Consider the following 18,969-nt stretch of genomic DNA (forward strand, 5'->3'; position numbering starts at 1 on the left):
TTGCCTGGCCAACATTTGTACGTGGGGTCTATCTGATGTAAATGAACTGAATCTCTCGCAGTGGTTCTGCTCAGATACACGGGTGATGGGTGACCATGTCCCCCAAATCAGTGTCTGATCCGGGTCCGACTTGAGCCAACAACATAAGTGAGAACCAGCAGATATATTCATTTTTTGGGAGGTCTCATTTTTGAGCCCATATACAGTACAGACCAAAAGTTTGGACACACTTCCCCATTTGTTTGAATGAAAAGGTGTGTCCAAACCTTTGGTCTGTACTGTACATCTACGAAGGCCGCAGGCCCCTTTGTACCCTGAAAGATGGGACACCCCTACGCTATATGGTTTAGAAGTGTTTGTCATTTCTAATCTGCGACTTCAAATGTGATCATCAAACTGCCTCACGTGGACGTGTAAGAGGGACGGGCGTATTGAGTATTGAGGGAGGCAAATGGGATTAGGCCTCATCCTTGAAGCTTCATTCTAGAAACCAAATTGCAAACCACAAAAAAAGCAGCAACAACCTTGTGTTAAACTTGTGTTATCAGTTTAAACTTAATTTGAAGAAACTTTTGATTATCTTGAAGAAGTCTTGTTCTGATTCCTACTGTCACCTAAACCACCTGACGTAACCTTGTCCTCATCGTCTCTTGTGACAACTGTTGATGGTTTTATGGCACTACATCATATATCAACAATGATGAAACGAGTTCACAGGGCTACATGAGGGAACCAAGAAAGTCACAAGTAAAAATGAAAGAGAAAACTGTTGTAAAGGATCCATAACCTCCACGCCTACAGGAGGACCACCTGAGCTAAAAGCTTAGCTTAGCTTTAAACCACTCCAATTCTTTTTGATTATTGTGCTTCATCACATCTGTGTGACACCTAACTCAACCCGAAGCAATTTTAAAAAGACCTCTTTTATGTTGATCTTTATTCACCATGAGGTCATGTTTTGGGTGAAAATACCACAGAGACACGGTGCAAACGTTTCCTTACACGTCTGCGCCGCTCTCGGTTTCAGGGTGTTCCTCGCTCGACTCCCCCCAGTTCCTCTCTTACATCCGTTGTCCTTCTCTAACTTCCCTCTGAACTGACGTTGCAGCTTCCTACTTCCGGGGGACAGCGAAGGCCGCATGACGTCAAGCTGGGTGGCTCAGCTTAGGCCTGGTATCAGCATGAAGGGGAAGTAGCTCAAACCCCAGCAAGTTAACTCAACTCTTGTTTCAGATCTTCACTGAGAGTATGTCGCCATGGTTTATGTGCTCCATCAGCACGACCTGGTTGAGACTAGGGATGGGCGGTATGGACTAAAAAATGTATCACGATAATTTCTGGCATTTATACCGATGACGATAAAAAAAAATACCAATTCAACTCCACCTTTTCAACTATAAATCTATCTCGCTCTCAGATCCGCCATGTTTGTTACACAAAAACATCATCAATGGGAATTTATCCTTTTTTCTTTCTTTCTTTCTGGCTCATTTCTTTCTTTCTTTCTTTCTTTCTTTCTTTCTTTCTTTCTTTCTTTCTTTCTTTCTTTCTTTCTTTCTTTCTTTCTTTCTTTCTTTCTTTCTTTCTTTCTTTCTTTCAGGCTCATTTCCTTCCTTCCTTCCTTCTTTTTTCCCTTCCTTCCTTCTTTCCTTGTTTTCTCCCTTCCTTCTCCCCTTTCCTTCCTTCCTCCGTTCCTTCCTTCCTTCCTTCCTTCCTTCCTTCCTTCCTTCCTTCCTTCCTTCCTTCCTTCCTCCCTTCCTTCCTTCCTTCCTCCCTTCCTTCCTTCCTTCCTTCCTCCTGCTCTCTCCTTCCTTCCTCCTTCCTTCCTTCCTTCCTTCCTTCCTTCCTTCCTTCCTTCCTTCCTTCCTTCCTTCCTTCCTTCCTTCCTTCCTTCCTTCCTTCCTTCCTTCCTTCCTTCCTTCCTTCACGTACGTTGTGCGTGGATTTAACGCAGAACCATAAATCAGCTTTACACAAAAACATCATCAACAGGAATTTATCATTTTTACCGCGAGATGACAAATTCTTATTGTGAGGAATTTTTTTGACGGTTTATCGTGAACGGTAAAATATCACCCATTCCTAGTTGAGACCCTGCTTCGTTGCCCGAGCGAATCACTCTCGTACCACGCGCATTTTAGAGGAACACATTGGTGATGAATGTGATGAATGTGTTGTCATTAGTTCAGTAGAAGGCCCCTGAGTCCATCTGGGGATGATTTTGTGTTCAGACTGTGAAGGGAATGTGGACACAAGGTCTGGCATTAATGTTGGCCCCTTGTGGCTTGATTTCCTGAATCTCAGGTCTGAACAGGGTCAGACGTGGAAACTGGATAATTCGGTGCTGATTTGGATCTGTGATGTTAAAATACCCGAAAAAATATCAATCGCTCACCGAATGAGTGGCAGACATTTTAAGTTAGTAGTGTATAAAATCCACCCCTTCTTAAAACAGTAAAAGGTGTAAGGCCTCTACTCTGTAAATGATTTTGCTACTAAAGCCAGGACTAATTAATGACCAAGAGAGAAAATAAAGATGCAGGGATGTACGGGAGGATGACTTCACGTATACTCGGTCACTTACTGATTCCAGCTGTTTCCACGAACTTTCAATGTGCTGCTGTGCCTTACGTCCATCATGGAAATACTGTTGGAAAAGATGAGGAGAGAGAGAAAAAAAATCATAACACCATTCATGATTTCCAGGGATTTAAAAAGCAGGTGTCCCTGACCTTGACACGTAAGAGATTATAAATTAGAGTCTTCAAGCTGCTCTCAACGCAACTCGCTACGTGACTGGAAAATATTGAGGCGAACATAGAAAGTAGGGCAAATTCTAATACACGCTTTAATAATTATCACCGCGTATCCCACAGGCTTAGTGGTGATAGATTTGTGTAAGCTCGGGCAGATGGCTACGAGTCCAAAAGATGACATCCAGCATTCGCTGCAGGTGCATCAATACTCCAGAGAATCTGTCACCATTTTGATTTATTTAGAGCAGAAACAAACGAAAAAGAACAGTTTAAAAGAATTACAGGTTCCCCGTATATCGTAAATCCAGCAACAGCGTGATGAAGCAGAGCAGGCGTTTGTTTTGACAAAGTTTTAAAGTCGCGTTTAGAGCCAACAGTGAGGTTTCTGCTGTTAATGAAGCATCCCCCCCCCTGTCTGTCGGGATGTCGCGCATGCTTTCACTGCATGATGATTTCATGGAGCCGGTGCAAATCAAGAGGCCTGAACCGAAAGAATCGGGCTAAAAAAGAAAACAGAAAACCGTGTATCCTGGAGAGGACGCGTAAAAGTACCACATTTGTTTCTGGTGCCACCGTGAGGGGCGTATTTGTGGTTTAGACTGACATATAGTATATTACACTAGAAGAGAAGCACAGTCGAGAAATTCTTGTTCCCTCAAGAATTCACACGAATAACGCTGGTTGTTCCCCCTGAGTTTATCTCTGAATGTCATTGAATACATGCAAAGCCAGTTGGCTGCTGTTTTAAGTACTACTTCCTCTCCCATACCGGATTTTACAGATCTGTTCATCGCATTTCCTCACGAAACACAAAAACAGTCCAAAATAAATCCATCTAGAGCTGCATTAGTAATTGCAACTTACACCATTTGCAAACTGAACCAGCTAAAAATGTCGATCCATCCATCATCTATCCTCATTCCTGTTTATGGTCGTGGAGATCTAGTGGAGCTTACTCAAGCTTTCTTCAGCTGAAAAAGGCTCTCTAGAGAGGTCACCAGTCCATCTCAGAGATAAACGAACCGGAGAAACACCTTGCAAAGACACAGAGCATGGACAACATGCATGGAAAGATGAACCAGGAAACTCTTGGTGCCCTTAAAAATGCATTGGATTCAGACTTTCTGACCTATAAGTTATAGAGGTGGGTGCAATTCATCGATGTGTCGATGCATCGCGATGCGTCACGTGGCGATTTGTAATCGATTATGGTCCAGTTAAAAAAAAAAAAAAAAAAAAAATTTAAGTTATCCTATCCAGATTCCAGACTGAATAAGCTGTCTTGAATCATTTCATTTTCAAGAATGCACATTTCTTACTGTTCACTTGAAATATGGCAGATAGTTTACACTAAACAAATTTGATGGAAGTACATATCTTGTTTACTTGAATTAATGAACTCATTAAATCCAGGGCTTGACCGTTTTCAGTGTTTTCCGCTAATAGAGGGCGCTCTCATGCAAGTGAAGCTTTCCCTGGTCAAAGTTAAGTAAGTCAAAGAGCAAATGTTTACATAGTCATAAAATAAGTTATTTTGTGTCTTTGAAAAATACATGTCAAATGTTCAAACAAACTTGTTATTTACTTAAAGGTATTGTGACATCATTTTTAACATGCTTTTAACACTATTAAAAGTCTTGGCCAACATCCCTCAAATGTGTCTAAAAGAGTGTAACAAGAAAAACTTCACTCTAGTACTCTTTTCCTGGCTTTTTATTACAGTGTTTTTTTGCGCCGTGAAAAATGCTTCCTTTCCCCCCTTTCCTGTCAATCATTGCTCCTCTCCTCCTCCAAAACTCGTCCTCCTCCAGCCATACGCTCACAGCGGCGTCGGAGAAATAAAGGCATGTAAATAAAGTGTCCCCTTATCTTAAGTCCAGTCAGTGCCCGCAGGTCTTCTTAGCAGTTTTCCTCCGCTGATGAGAACAGAAGAGGCTGTAAACAGCTCCGTGTTAAGCCTGATTTATGGTTCCGCGTTAAATCGACGCAGAGCATACGCCGTAGGGTTCAGCGTACGGTGCGCGTCGCTGCGTAACCCTTCGCCGTAGGTTCTGCGTCGGTGTAACGCAGAACCATAAATCAGCCTTTATGGTGCGCTGGAGAGGAGAGGAGGCAGGGAGCTGGGTGGAGGGGGCGGTGATTTAGCGGGCCGTTACGTAACGGCCCGCCAGCAAACCAGGTGCGCCGTTTTTGCATAGTTATGCGGAAAATCCCAGAAAGCACACAATACACTGAATGTTAAAAGTTTGTTGTTTTTTGGGTGTAATTGATGTCAAGACACCCAACAAAACACAAAAAATCAAGAAAAATGTGTTTTTCATGTCACAATCCCTTTAATGAGTGTTGTTAGAGGAACTGAGTTCATTGATTGGCTATTTATTTACAAATGTAGCCACAGATGAAGACAAAATCAATCTTGTATGGAAAAAAGCATTAAAAATCACAATAATCGAAGAATCGTGGCACCAATAATCGAATCGAATCGACAATCGTTATAATCGAAGAATCGAATAATCGAAGCTCCAATAATCGAAATCGAATCGAATCGTGAGGTACCCTTGTTTGCACACCCCTAAGTTCCCTTCTCATAAATGAAACATGGGAAAGGTAAGAGGGCACACAACGTGAACCAGACGAAGGCTTGCATTTAAAGTGGACAGCCAGTGATGTCACAAGTAAATCTTAAAATAAGTTAAGGAGGAGAAGGCAGGTTTAGTAATATTGGGGGAAGACAGTGAGGATGTGGCAGATCTTGGCAAGGCCAAGTAAGTGTGACATGCTGGACAAAGCTCGGTGACAGCTGCTGGTCTAAACTACCACAGCACATATGGTGTTTCCTTCCTGCCTAACTTGGCCCACCAAGGTGTAACGTAACCAAAGAGACGGAGTCCACCGGTATTAAAAAACGGAGAAGAACAATGCCCCAAATTTGTTCCTTTTGAAAGTAGCTTGTTATTTCTTTGAATGCAAACAAATACTTTCTTCACTGCATGTGCACCACTTGTTCGGCCAAAGGACTCAAAAAGAGTCGAGCAGACTAGACTGTCAATGAGTTCGGCCCTGGACCATGGAAGCTGAGCTGAATATTGATGCTGCTGTTCAATGACGGACTCGGGCCACTGTGAAGAAAGGAGGCCTTCTCCTTTGGGACTCTGCAGGGCTTCAACGCTCGGGCAGCACCAGGAAGTCAGAAGTGACTTCTGTTCGTGCGCTGACACGGGCACCAGTGAGAGATGGGAAATTAACACTGATGCAACAGACACAAAGGTTTGTCTCACCTGAAAAAAAAAAACTAGGTAGGAGAAGTTTCTGAGAACTGGTTTGCCTCAAACAGTCGTACTTCTCATTTCCCAAAGATTTTTAGGGAAGCTGAATGAAACGGGGAAGTGCTCCAGTTTCTCAGAGGAAGTATTTCAACTCTAACAGAAACGGGTGTTCAGAGTTGGTGAAGTCCTGATGATCCAGCGTAAGAAAAAATATGGTGTTTTTCATCCATGAATAACTGTCTGGCACCATAAACCATCTTAATACCTTGAATTTGTGTCTCACTAAGTAATGACAAGAGACATGTCATCAACCACAGACTGGCCGACATCACTGCAACCTTGGTGCTTTCTTTTGACTTCAAATTTGTCTCCATGACAATATTTCGAAAACATATCCAGTATACCATCTCACGGTACAAAACATCCATCACAAGGATAAATAAACTACAACTACACTCCTACTCAAACTGCTCCGGCAGGATTACATCTCATGATGGAACTGTGACCACCAAATCAGATTCAGTAATGATTTCATTGACGAAATTCACTGCTCTGGTTTAGGAGTAGGGACACAAAAGAGAAAAAGAAGGGGGGAAAGAGCGAGTAATTGCATATATTTTGTTGTCATAACAGTAACCTATCAATTTGATTTTAATCTCATTATAATGTTTAAGTTGTTGCAATACCCGATGCATCTTTTTCACATTAAACATTATTAATCTAAATTAATTTATGATTCTTTATAGCAGTGGTCCCCAACTTTTTCTGTACCGCGGACCGGTTTAATGTCTGACAATATTTCCACGGCCCAATCTAAAGGTGTAGCTGATAAAAACGAAATAAAATGACCGGCATTAAAAACTGTGGTATTTTCGCTATAGTAGTAGTAATAATAATAATAATAATAAAAACATCATTTTTGAAGAAATAAAATGAAATAATGGAAATTGTAAATTACCTATAATATCAGTGTTTCTATAAATGTGTTTTTATGTTTGTTTTCTCATTAATGTTATTTAAAGCCAGGCTTTTATTTTATTGTTATATATTAAGTAGACCGATATTTAGTGCTTTTATTTTGAAGGGATCTCACCGAGACCTCGTAAACATCCGGCGCTTCGGACTTTAACGGTAAAAGTTTAACGGCAGTAGAAAGTGTGTCTGAAAGACTAAACTAGTGTCGGGAATGCTAAAGTGGTGGCCAACTGACACAAAAAGCACCTGCTGATGAGGATTTGTGCAAATTTTATACCATATTTATGTCCAGCTTGAGTTTGGTCGCTCATGTATTGTGGTAGCTTTATTGCCAACCGAGCGAGCAGCTGCGTCGGTCTGTATTTAAGTTAAACTTATATGAATGTAGAAAGACTTACTATTTTATTTTATTTTATTCCTTTATAGCTCTTACGGTGTGTTTGCAGTGTATTTACATCCAAGGAATAAAAACATTGTGAACCATCAGTTTTAGAGTCATCCATCATCAGTCGGGGATTCTACAGAAATTATGTTTTTTTTTTTTCTCTCTGTGCGGCCCGGTACCAAATGACCCACGGCCCGGTACCGGGCCGCGGCCCGGGGGTTGGGGACCACTGCTTTATAGGACCTCCACATGTAGCCTTCGTATGTCCCATACTTCATCGTAGTTTCTTCTTCGTTGCCGTTTGTCATTCTGTATTTACACCACCGAACACTAGACGATGCTGCAGCGCTACTCTGAAGCTGTAGCTCGTAGTGTCCCGTTTCCTTTTGTTTACTTCCTTTCAGCGCATCTTACGAGAGTTGAGGCTGATAAATGTTGAGCATCGGTAACTTTAACGTACATTACAGCAATCTGTCCATTCAGCTTCAGGAAACAACAGAAAACAATAGAAGCAGTAAAAAGTAAAAGTCAGTCAGTCAGCGAGACCTGACGTTTACATTTCTGTGCCAGAGCACATCAGGCTGCATCAGAGGTTAGAGGTAGCCAATGCTAGTATAGGTTTTGCTTACACATCCGATTCTTTTTAGATTCCCTGGTCAATTCTTTTTCAAAACTTTTAAACAGACAATGGCTCATACAACATTGAAAAAGATGTGCATTTCAGTGTATGGTATAACACTCTGGAACAATCTTGATGAAAGTGTGAAGGTCTGCAAGAACATCAGGCTATTCAAACGCTGCTATAAGCAGATTCTCATACTGAACTACCAACATTTGATGTTATAATGACCATGATTTTTTATTTTATTTTTTCATTGTCTTTTTTTCTTCTGTGCATGATGCTTTTCTTTCTTTTTAGCTACTTTTATTATGGTGATTGTTTTTTTTTTTTTTTTCTTCGCTACTGTGCTTGATGCCTTTCGTTTTAGCTACTTTTATTATTGACTCACTTGTCTTTTAATTACTTTTATATTGATATACTTTTATATGTTAAGAAGAAGGGTATATACTGTATATACGTATTATTGTTGTTATTAGTATTATTATTGTTATTGCTATTATTATTCTTTTATCTATCGGATATTCTTATATTGCAAGAAGGGGCCGGACTAGATAAGCATTTGCTTCTTCCTGTCCCTTCTTGAACAAAACTGGTTGTGCTTTATTATTGTTGTTGATGCATGGTGTGTTTTTTTTTTTATTGTTTTGTTCAAGATGAATAAAGATCAAATCAAATCAAATTCCAGATAATTCAGCGTAGAAACAAATATGTCTGTGCAGGTTTTTAGCCTCAAGACAATGGCTTCACTGAGCACTTCCAACAAGTCAGTGCTACGACACCTCTGTGGGGGAGAGCAGCACCTACATCCAAAAGCCCAAATCAGTGGCTTATGTGTGATGTCTCATTGAGTTGCTGTGGACATTGTTGGCACCTACCGGCATCAGTAACGGAATTAATTAATTCTTAATGAAATGATCTGAGGTGGAGCCAGTTTTCGATTCTAAACTCAAAAATAATGTAAACATTCATCTTTTTACAGTTTGCACACTTTTATTTGAATTATTCAATTTGAAAGGCCTACAGCTTTTTGCTGCTACCTGTTCAATGCAAATCAGTGTTTTTATTATAATAAATTTAAATTTAATGCATGTTGTATCATTTTTGCAGCCTCGGTACCTTCTTCTTAAGTCCTGCAATTTCCATCCAACCTTAATACCAACAATAAGAGCAAGAATAATGATATTAAGGCAAAATATCTATGATATCAGACTGGATCTTAAAGGAACAGAATAGTTATATATTGAGAATAAATAGAAAAAGATGAGCTGATTCACTTTAAACTGCGATAAAATGGACCACCAGCCATCTGAGATGCAGCGTCACATTAAGGCAGATGTTTTAGTATGTCAGCTTCTCTGTGAAATCAGAGGTTCATCCTGTCCTCATGACTGCAGCAGACATACGCCAGCCTCCTCCACTCATTCTAGTTAGTAACAGCATGTGACTGTTATCGCTGTCAGGAACCTCCGACGGCGCCGGCAGAAGCACAACGGGTCGCTGACCTCAAGCTGTCACTCTCAGTTACAGCCACTTGAGAGGAAGAGAGTGGAATCCTTGAGATCATCATGCTTTAATATGTCCATGTCCATAAAAAAAAAAAAAGGGGTCAAATTAAACAGCAAATTAAATAATTAGGTTAACTTAATAATACCACGTAAACCAGTTTCGTCTGTTGGGACTAATACGACTTCCACAAAACAATTCCTCATGGTTCAACACACACACCAGTGAAATTCCCTTCACGATGTGGTCTTAGGTTTTTGGATTTACAGAAGCGTGATTATATCAAACAGAGCATTTTTCCTGCAGATATAATCACCTCTACAAGTATTTGGCCAGTATGTAACATTTTTAGAGACGTAAACTCAGGCCAAAGTGAAGACAGTCCCAAGAAAAATCCAAAATCAGCCTGCTAGAGTTTAACCCACGACTGTGACTGTAGAGTGAAGTCATTTTAGACTGAGATGTGACACCAGTGACTACTGTAAGATCAGACCATCAATTCTTCCTCTCAGCTTCCTCTTTGTTGGCGGGGGGGGGGACCCGAGTATCTTCATCCACGCACCAACTGATAAGGGGTGGGCAAAAATATCGATATGGCAATATATCGCGATACTTTTCCAGCTGATTCAATATCGATATTAAAAATTTGAATATCGATTTTTTTTTTTTTTTTTTTTATCCCCGATTTTTTTCCCATTATACCACCCAGTGCTCCTACCTAAGTGACAGTCCTGGGCATTGCCACTCTCTACCAACCCTGGGAGGGCCCTGCACTGAGCTCAGGTTTTATTTCACGTTTTATTTCATTTTATAATTTATTTTTTATATAACACAATTGCCTGTCCTTAAAAAATTAAAAATAATGGACAGAGGTTTATTTATTTATGGATTTATATCTATACTGACTGATCACTGTGCCTGTCCTTGGTTTTAGTACCCATCTTTCTTGTGTTTATTATCATTTGCCACATAATTAAAGCAACCTCATACTAAATTTAATGTTAATTTCATATAATGTAAATAATATGAAAAACATATACAAATATGTTGTAACTTTAGCTTGTATAGTTATAATAAAACATTGTTTTGACTCAGTTTGTCCCATGAATTGTCACTATAATCTGATGAACGTGCAACTCGGATTTTAAGATCCATCACTATCATCTGATGTACATATATACAACTTGGATTTTAAGATGTGTAATGCATTTTTCAATTTTTCGGTGAACTATGTAGAATATAATAATCGGGATATCGCATAATCGGGATATCGCAATGTGTATCGTATCGTGGCTCAAGTATCGTGATGCGTATCGTATCGTGAGGTCCTTCCCAATACCCACCCCTAAAACTGATAGCACTTTTTTTTTAAACAAACGGATTCTGAATTCATCATTGCTGCTCTCTTTGATTCGGCAGATGAAACATTTAAGCAACCATCAGAAGAAAGGGCACAGGGACTTTATCAAGTCAGACAGGAAGATGAAGGAACCGCAGCGGTCAACTCCAGAGTTTGATTGTCAAAAATACCCCAAAGAATGCTAGGAGGCCACAGCAATAATGGAAAAAATGACTGAATTAATTGTCCTGGTTGACCAGCCCCTGATGGTCACTGAAAATGTCCCATTTTGCTGCTTAGTTGAAGATCTGTAGAGGGCATGCCGTCCCAGAGAAGTGTGAGTGATGCACCAGGAAAAAGAAACTTTAAAAACAAAAAGAAGTATTGCACTCGATATCAGACGGCACAAAAAGGCCCGGTATGGGGATAAAACGATAGAAATGCTGAGTCATGTTGGCGTCGGAGGTCGTGCAGGGTCTTTAAGGGTCTTTAAAGTTCTCATTAGAGAGGACAACTAAGCTACAGTGTGAATGCTGACTAAACACCTTACGGTCATTCCTCAGCACAAACACGGTCCAGTGAGACTTAGGCTCTTCATCCCATATTAACCCTGATGCAGCTTCAACCATACCCTGAGAGCAGGAACGATGACTCCTGCACAACCACAACTCAGACCATCGCTAATGCTTTCTCTGACGTGTCGCAGACACGCTCACGATAACACTTATTCAAAGCTTTTTTCTTATTAGCTTTGACTTCCTATTCTTCTTAGCTTTTTCAACATGATACCATTCATCAGTCACTTGAATGTTTGGCCTACACTTTCCCCACGAGGACACTGTTCTGAATGTAGAAACTATTAGCTCGATGTTTGCGGATGAGAGCAGTCCTCTGTTCAGAGAAGATGCAGTAAATTATGCTATGAAGGGTAGCCCCCAGCACTGGCTAATTGAATCAACACAGCTGAGCATTTTCTTTTTTTTTTTTTTGTCAAGACACATGACACATTATGAGCAACCATGAAGTTCCGAGGCTGTAGAGCAAAGTAAAGTAGGACAGATGGGGGTAGAACGGAAGAAACTACGATTTAAAAGTAATGAAGGAAAGAGAACAGGAAAGTGTAGAGTAATGAAAAGGAAGAGATGTGTCAAAGTGGCATCCTGCAGGTGGTGAGCAGCAAGGGTCTGTCCAAGGACCCTGTAAATGTAGGGTTGCCACCTTTCAGAAATAGAAATAAGGGACGCCCTGATTTCAGCAGTGCAGGAGCCAAAAAAAAAGCCCTAAAACTTCTAAACTGAATAAAAATGTGTTTATTTTATATGAAAAACAAAATGCTTTGATTTAAAGTTTAAAGTGCTTTAATAGCATTGAACTTTCATGACTGTAGAGACAGACAACCATATAGCAACTGAAATAGCCTCCTATGCTACGTATGTCCACATCAGCCCAGATGTATAATATAGCCTACAGGTGAAGAATATGGTGTAAAAGTTAATTTATTTCAATAATTCAACTAGAATAAGGTGTAAAAGTTAATTTATTTCAATAATTCAACTAGAATATGGTGTAAAAGTTAATTTATTTCAATAATTCAACTAGAATATGGTGTAAAAGTTAATTTATTTCAATAATTCAACTAGAATATGGTGTAAAAGTTAACTTATTTCAATAATTCAACTTTTATATGGTGTAAAAGTTAATGTATTTCAATAATTCAACTAGAATATGGTGTAAAAGTTAACTTATTTCAATAATTCAACTAGAATATGGTGTAAAAATTAATGAAAATACGGGACAAATCGCGTCCCGTATTAGTTCAATACGGGACGCAACATTTTTTTCTCAAATAAAGGACAATTCCGTATTTTACGGGACGGGTGGCAACCCTATGTAAATGTGAACATCAAAATAAATGCTTAACTCATCCAAACAAATACAAACCACATAAAACAACCAGGCATCCTAGGGTGAAGGGTTCCCCTCTGGGAGGGCTGGAAATCCCCTCTCTAAAAACTGACTGAGCTTCCTGTGGACCAAGAGTGAATGCAGCAGCTCTGATGTCACCACTCGCACTTATGAATATCCAATCTAGAAAAAAACAGATCTGGTTGCTGTGCCTTCGAGCACCTCTCTTGGTTTTCCACTTCAGTTCCCTCAACTGGACTTCTGAATCCAAACAGCTCATGACAGATTTTTCAGAACGTACTATTTCAATCCCTCTCGCCGCCACTCCTCCACCAACTCTGTTGTTGTAATGCGACTTTGCTGTTACTTGCAGATAATGAAGTCCGCTGCTTTTCCAAATCAGTTTACGGGGTGAAAAAGGAACGACTCTCCAGTGAGGAGAGCCTCTGATGTTGTGACTATCGGTCACGTTCTGCACTTAATAAGCGTTTGGGTACATCTATATTTACTCAGTGATGACCTCAGTTCATGGAGAGCTGAGTATGTAAGAGGAAAGAACGACTTCACTTCTTCAAGGACTATTTTGCTGCATGTCCAGTTTAAATCGTTAGCATGGGTAAAATGAAAAGACGGCAAGGAAAGAGTATAGAAGATATTGGAGATGCAAAAGTAGAAATCGATTGCTCTGAATAGAAAAAGATAAAATCCTCTGATTATCTCACCGATTTTCTCTCAGACTTCAGCTCCTGCAGGTAGCGCGATAGCTCTGTGATGATTTGAGATGTCAAGTTCTCTGCTATGACCTCGTGTTGACCCGCGTAGTCGTTTAACTCGTTAAGCGTCATTAGGAAGGCTCGACAGAAGGTGTATCTGGTGACATGCAGGAGGTGAAGTTAGAAAAAAACATTGGTAGCCATAGAAATATTACACTTTCACAGGTAAAGAAACTGATATATGAAAACAGTATTATTCTTCACATCTGTTTCTCTAATGTTAAACTGTTCCTTTATTTACTTGTCACACGTGACCCATGAACTTACTTGCTCTCTTCCTCTTCTTTTGAGTTCTTCTTGGGCTGATATTTCTTTGACAGATTCCTGTAAAGACAAAAGAGTACAGTCTCATCAGCTGATTCTTACTGTATATATTCACAAAGGACCAAGTCTGCAGGCAGGCAGAGCATCATTCCCTTTATATTCCCCTGACACCACTCTTATGGACCTGCCAGAGGACCTCTGGTACACACTTCAATCCTGCAGGACTGAGTGGAGTGCTTTCTGCTCCGACTACTACACCCACTTTTCTCTCTTCGTGCCGTAAATCAGGCCTCCAGGAGGATGCACGCAGGGCGAGTCGCCACAGACAAGCGTGCTTTTCCAAAGCAGCCATTGCGCTTGTTTTGACTCTGGTTGTGTATTAGTGGCATGATATTAAAAGAGTGGGATGAAGGGAGACAAAACGGGATGTATAGTAAACAGTTGCGATGATGGAAATATGTCAGTGTGCCAGATGTGGTAGATCCGTACAGCTGCAAGGACAGTTTGCAGCCTAATCCAATGTCCCTCTCTTAAATCCCCAATGAGAAGTACTGTACTGTGTGATAGATCATCTCACAATATCATTCATATAGGGTAACAAAGTCGGCTGTGAGCAAAACACCATATCACACTCTAAACCAGGGCTATTCAATTGGCGGCCCGCGGGCCACATGCGGCCCGCTAGAAGCTTTTATGTGGCCCCCGGTCATATTTCAAAAAAGGGGGTGTTTGTTGAAATTTTTTTTTTTTTTTTTTTTTTTAATAATATTTTTATAACTGGCTACTATGGACTAAAAAGGTTGTGCTCAATGCTTAATATAATATTCAAATAAGGAAATCTTGGTGGAAAGTGGTGCTTTGTCATTATGGCATGTTTTATTAAAAGTAGGTCAATATCAATTTCATTAAGTTTGCACAATGCATGGTTTCAAAATGAACTTGCATTCAAAATAATATTTCTTTATCTGAATATCATATTTAACATTCACAATTGCTAAATCTGGAGACAATTAATACATAATTCATATGTAAACTAGATATATTCAAATGTATAATACAAATGTATTATATTTACATAAGTCATCGTCTTTGAGTGCAAAATACATTTTGAAAACCCCCACATTTTCAAATTGTGCGGCCCTCTCCATACAGTCCTTTTGCAGATGTGGCCCCCGGCCGAATCTAGTTGAATACCCCTGCTCTAAACTCAAGATTCTTTGTCTGAATAAAGAACAGCGATACCACGTTAAAAATGAACAACCAGGCAACAAAATGGTATATAATGGTTGGTATAATTGTCTGGGTGGCAGAAATGCATCAAGCTGTTTGCAAATGCAAACAACATCAGAATAATGCCAAACTGCTGCATACATGGGGTACCGACGTTGTAAAAATGTAGTATGAACGAAATGTTCTTGTTCACTAGACAGATCCAGTTGTGAAGATCGGTTCGTTCTTGATACAGAAAGCGTGCTACTTCTGGAGACATTTCTAGTGTGCAACTGACCAGCCCACCTCACATACAGTATCCCACAAAGCAACTACAACAGCAGAAGCTGTTCACAGCAGTCACATGACCGGCGTTTCTTTTTAACCTATAGCATAATGAATTCAGAAAAGGTCTGTCGCAGTGAACATCACCGTCAGTGACACATCCCTTCATTTGAGCAGTTAAAAGGATGACATCCTGATGTGTAGATGTACAACAAACAACAGCCAAGAAAAATTACCTCCAGGCTGGCGCTACCTGACTGGCTTGAACTGTGATGCTATAAATGCTAGCTCACTTAGCTAATGTTGGTGCATTCATGATTAACCTGCTTTTATTTTCAGTACACACTCTGCATAGTCGTGTATGACGTACACATGCAACGCTGCACAAGTCTGCAGTTATCTTTACATTATGCTGGAGGATCCGTTACAATTTCTGACCATCAATCTCAAACCCTTATCTTGTCGTTGGCCCCACCAGTCCATCCTTGGAAAATTAAGCTTTGAATATTTGTTGTAACCTTCTGATGAAGCTCCCAGAGCCGGCCGTAACCAAGACGACACGCCTCATATGTCTGGCAAGGTTGCACAACCTACAGAATGCGTAGGCTGCCTATTTTTATATTTTCTACAAGTTTAAAATCGTGCTTATTAAGATCAGTGCTAAACTGATGTATGAAAACATCTTTGCAGCTACTGCTGTGGAATGTGTAAATGGTGGTCCCTTCCTCTGTCTCATTCTGAGCGATTTTCAAATAAATATTTTCCTCGGCTCAAATCCATCTACACATTAATGTGCATCAATGCTGATCTGTTGTGGGGTTGTAGCATTTTATTGACTGATGGAAGTTTAAGTGCTTAAATGTGAAAATTTTTCTCAAAGAGGATGCTTAATTCTTATTTAAATAATGTATAAGTTAAAAAAAAAAAAAAAAAGAAGTGCATGTGATGCTCTCCATCCAGCTCTGTCTGCCACATCCCCCACGCCTCAATCCCCTCCGGTGTTTGGACTGTTGCTAGGCAGATCTATCTCTGTGTCTTGCGCTCTGTCCTTCTCACTCCGTCTCTAATTATAGCCCCAGTTTCCTTTCACCCATTTATTCACTCACACTCACAGCCAGATGATATCTACATCTGCTAGCCTCCAAAATACATTTAACAAACATGTCAAATTCAGAGCAGCAGCTTGTTTTTGGGAGGGTTCTTTTTTTTCTTGGTCCACATTGTACTGGAAGGAAACGTCTGTACATACTGGCTGATAATACAACCAGACAGACGCTCTTTTTTTCACCCTCACCCAGTGTCTTTTGTTAAAAGGACTTTATTTCCATTATATTATGGATTATGCCAGACTGGAATTTGGGGGGAGGAGGAGGAATTAATGCACTGGCCTGCAACGACTGGACTGGAGCATTGTGCATGTTTACACCGATGCAGAGGAAGAGGATTATTCCTGGATTAGGGTGTTGTGTGATTGGTATGGGGACAGAAAGGGTGCAAAGGAGTTAAAGCCTCAGATGGCATTCTTTTGGTAAGGGGCGACGGTCACTTTGGAGAAGCGTTATGGTGGTTTTCAATCTTGTATGAAGTTCATGTGTTCTTACTGTGCATGGGCTTTTCTCAAGGTACTCCAGCTTTCTTCCCCCAGTCCAAAATCGTGCATGTAAGGTTGTATGGAGATTCTACACTGACTCTGATAGTTTGTCTCTGTGTGACCCCGTAATGGACCCGACAACCCGGCTGGTATAGGCCCCACCCTCCCCACACGACCACGGAAATGGGTACATAAACGGGGTGGATTGATAAATGGATGGATGCTTATAACTGGAGCTGGTGATCAATACTCAGTTTGCCATAACTGACCCAGTTCCCCATTATTTTTTTTATTATTGATCTTGCGAATATATGACCAATTCTTTGGTCTACGATGGAATCATGTGAGGGCCCACATTGACACGACCAAAACACACACAGCTGTATGTAATGCCAATTCTGTCTTTTTTCTTTAAACTGTTTCTTTAAATATATGTACACCTTTTTAGTTGACACATACCAAAATGTCTAATGAGAAAAGACATTTTCTATTTGAGATGGACAAATCTGCCTGACAACACAGATGAGAGACAACAGGATGAGATCAATGGGCCAGCTCCATTAGCTTATTAGATCTAAAAGCCCTGTGTATTTTTCTGTACGAGTGTGGCCAACAGTTTAAACCTGATCTCGTGAGATAAGTTGATTACAAAGGATAATTAGTCTTGAGGTATGGCAAAGTAGCACTGCAACACTGAAAGGTGGAAAACAATAGAAAACTTGCACTCAGACTTTCCTAGTCAAGCCGCCCTATTTTGGGCTTTTTAGTCTCATTTGACTTGATGTGCACAGACGTATCTTTATGCATGTGCATCCACTCAAGAGCTCTGTATGGGCACAAAGATGGAAACAATCTATGTGCTCATCTACATGTCCTCAGATGGGAGAGCAAATATGGTTATATACTGCCTGCTTTAACGCAACGCAACAGTATAGACTAAATGCACCCTTAGAAGTTTTATACAAAAAGCAGCTAAACACCTTTCTGTTCATCGAACACCTTTGACACTATTGAAGTTGCTTCTGCAGATATGGGTGTTTTACCAGATGTATTATTAGAAATCTCTCCGTTTAAGATGAACCAGTGTGTGAAAAGTTAAGAAGTGGAAGGTTATAGGTTATATGGTTAAAACCTGCACTGAAACACAGACAGCTAGTCTTATTATCTCAAGCTGTCTTAATTCTCAAAAAGAGGAGTGGTGTGGTCTGCAGAAGATCTGAGGAGTTTTAATATAAATACTGGAATGGCATTGGTTGCTCCCTCTGAAGAGGGGGCGGGTGGTCAGTACTTAGGGCTTTAGCCATATTGGCCATCCTCTTTACAGATGAAGATGGTGGATTTGGGGGGGGGGGGGGAGGGGGGGATCTCCTACTGTGCTGGCTGAGCTGCAAGAAGCCCGAGGAGCTGGATTTTTGTCAGTACGGGGTTCCTCATGCTGCCATCGCTGAATATCAGTGACTGGAGGAAAACGGAGTGTGTGTGAGGGGAAAAATGAAGGGGGTGAACCAGGCAAAGGAAAAAAAAACTGGGTCAGACCTAGGGTTGAAAAGGCTGATACCTTGTAGTTACTATGGAAATGCAAGCTCCGCCCCATCCCCCCACAAGCTGACTTCCTCTTGCCTGAAGCTCAAACCAGCAACCACGAGAAAATGAGGCAGACAGACTTTTCACAACAAGAGAAAAATAAAATATAAGCATGTCGTCTGCCTGCTCGCAATCTAGTTGGAACAAAATCCAGCAAAATGATCTAAATCAATGGTTTGATGTTTTTGAAGTCTTATCATTTGGTTTAAATTCCCAAAACACCTTTTCACATCATTTGAAGCTTAATGCAATCTACTACAAGTTCCAGAAATGTACCAGGACTGAGCATTTTCATTGTTTACATTCGTAGTTTTAATTGCAATATCAAACTAAACTGTTGATGTGGCAGAATTGATTAGCTTAAACACACAGGCCGAGCAGGCATGAGGCCAATTTCCAGTCACACAAGTCCAGGATAGTTTTGCAGAACAACTGCTGGCCCAAGTCTCCTTAACAAGAACCACCATGCAACAGACATTTCTGGGAGTTCCTTGAGGGCTGAGATAAATCTT

At 40.5% G+C, this 18,969-nt stretch overlaps 1 protein-coding gene across 13 annotated transcripts in view; it reads right to left on the reverse strand.

The window, feature by feature from the left end:
- The window catches only part of LOC133455011 (formin-binding protein 1), a 97,024-nt gene that overhangs the window by 38,991 nt on the left and 39,064 nt on the right, over positions 1–18,969 (reverse strand). For all 13 annotated transcript variants that reach the window (XM_061733795.1, XM_061733802.1, XM_061733800.1 and 10 more), the window contains exons 3-5: positions 13,792–13,848; positions 13,474–13,621; positions 2,585–2,647 (exon numbers count right to left, since the gene is read on the reverse strand). In XM_061733795.1, the coding sequence (XP_061589779.1) occupies positions 2,585–2,647; positions 13,474–13,621; positions 13,792–13,848 (268 nt within the window). The remainder of the gene's footprint in view (positions 1–2,584; positions 2,648–13,473; positions 13,622–13,791; positions 13,849–18,969) is intronic.

This window comes from Cololabis saira, chromosome 11 (genome assembly GCF_033807715.1).
Source record: "Cololabis saira isolate AMF1-May2022 chromosome 11, fColSai1.1, whole genome shotgun sequence".
NCBI lineage: Eukaryota > Metazoa > Chordata > Actinopteri > Beloniformes > Belonidae > Cololabis > Cololabis saira.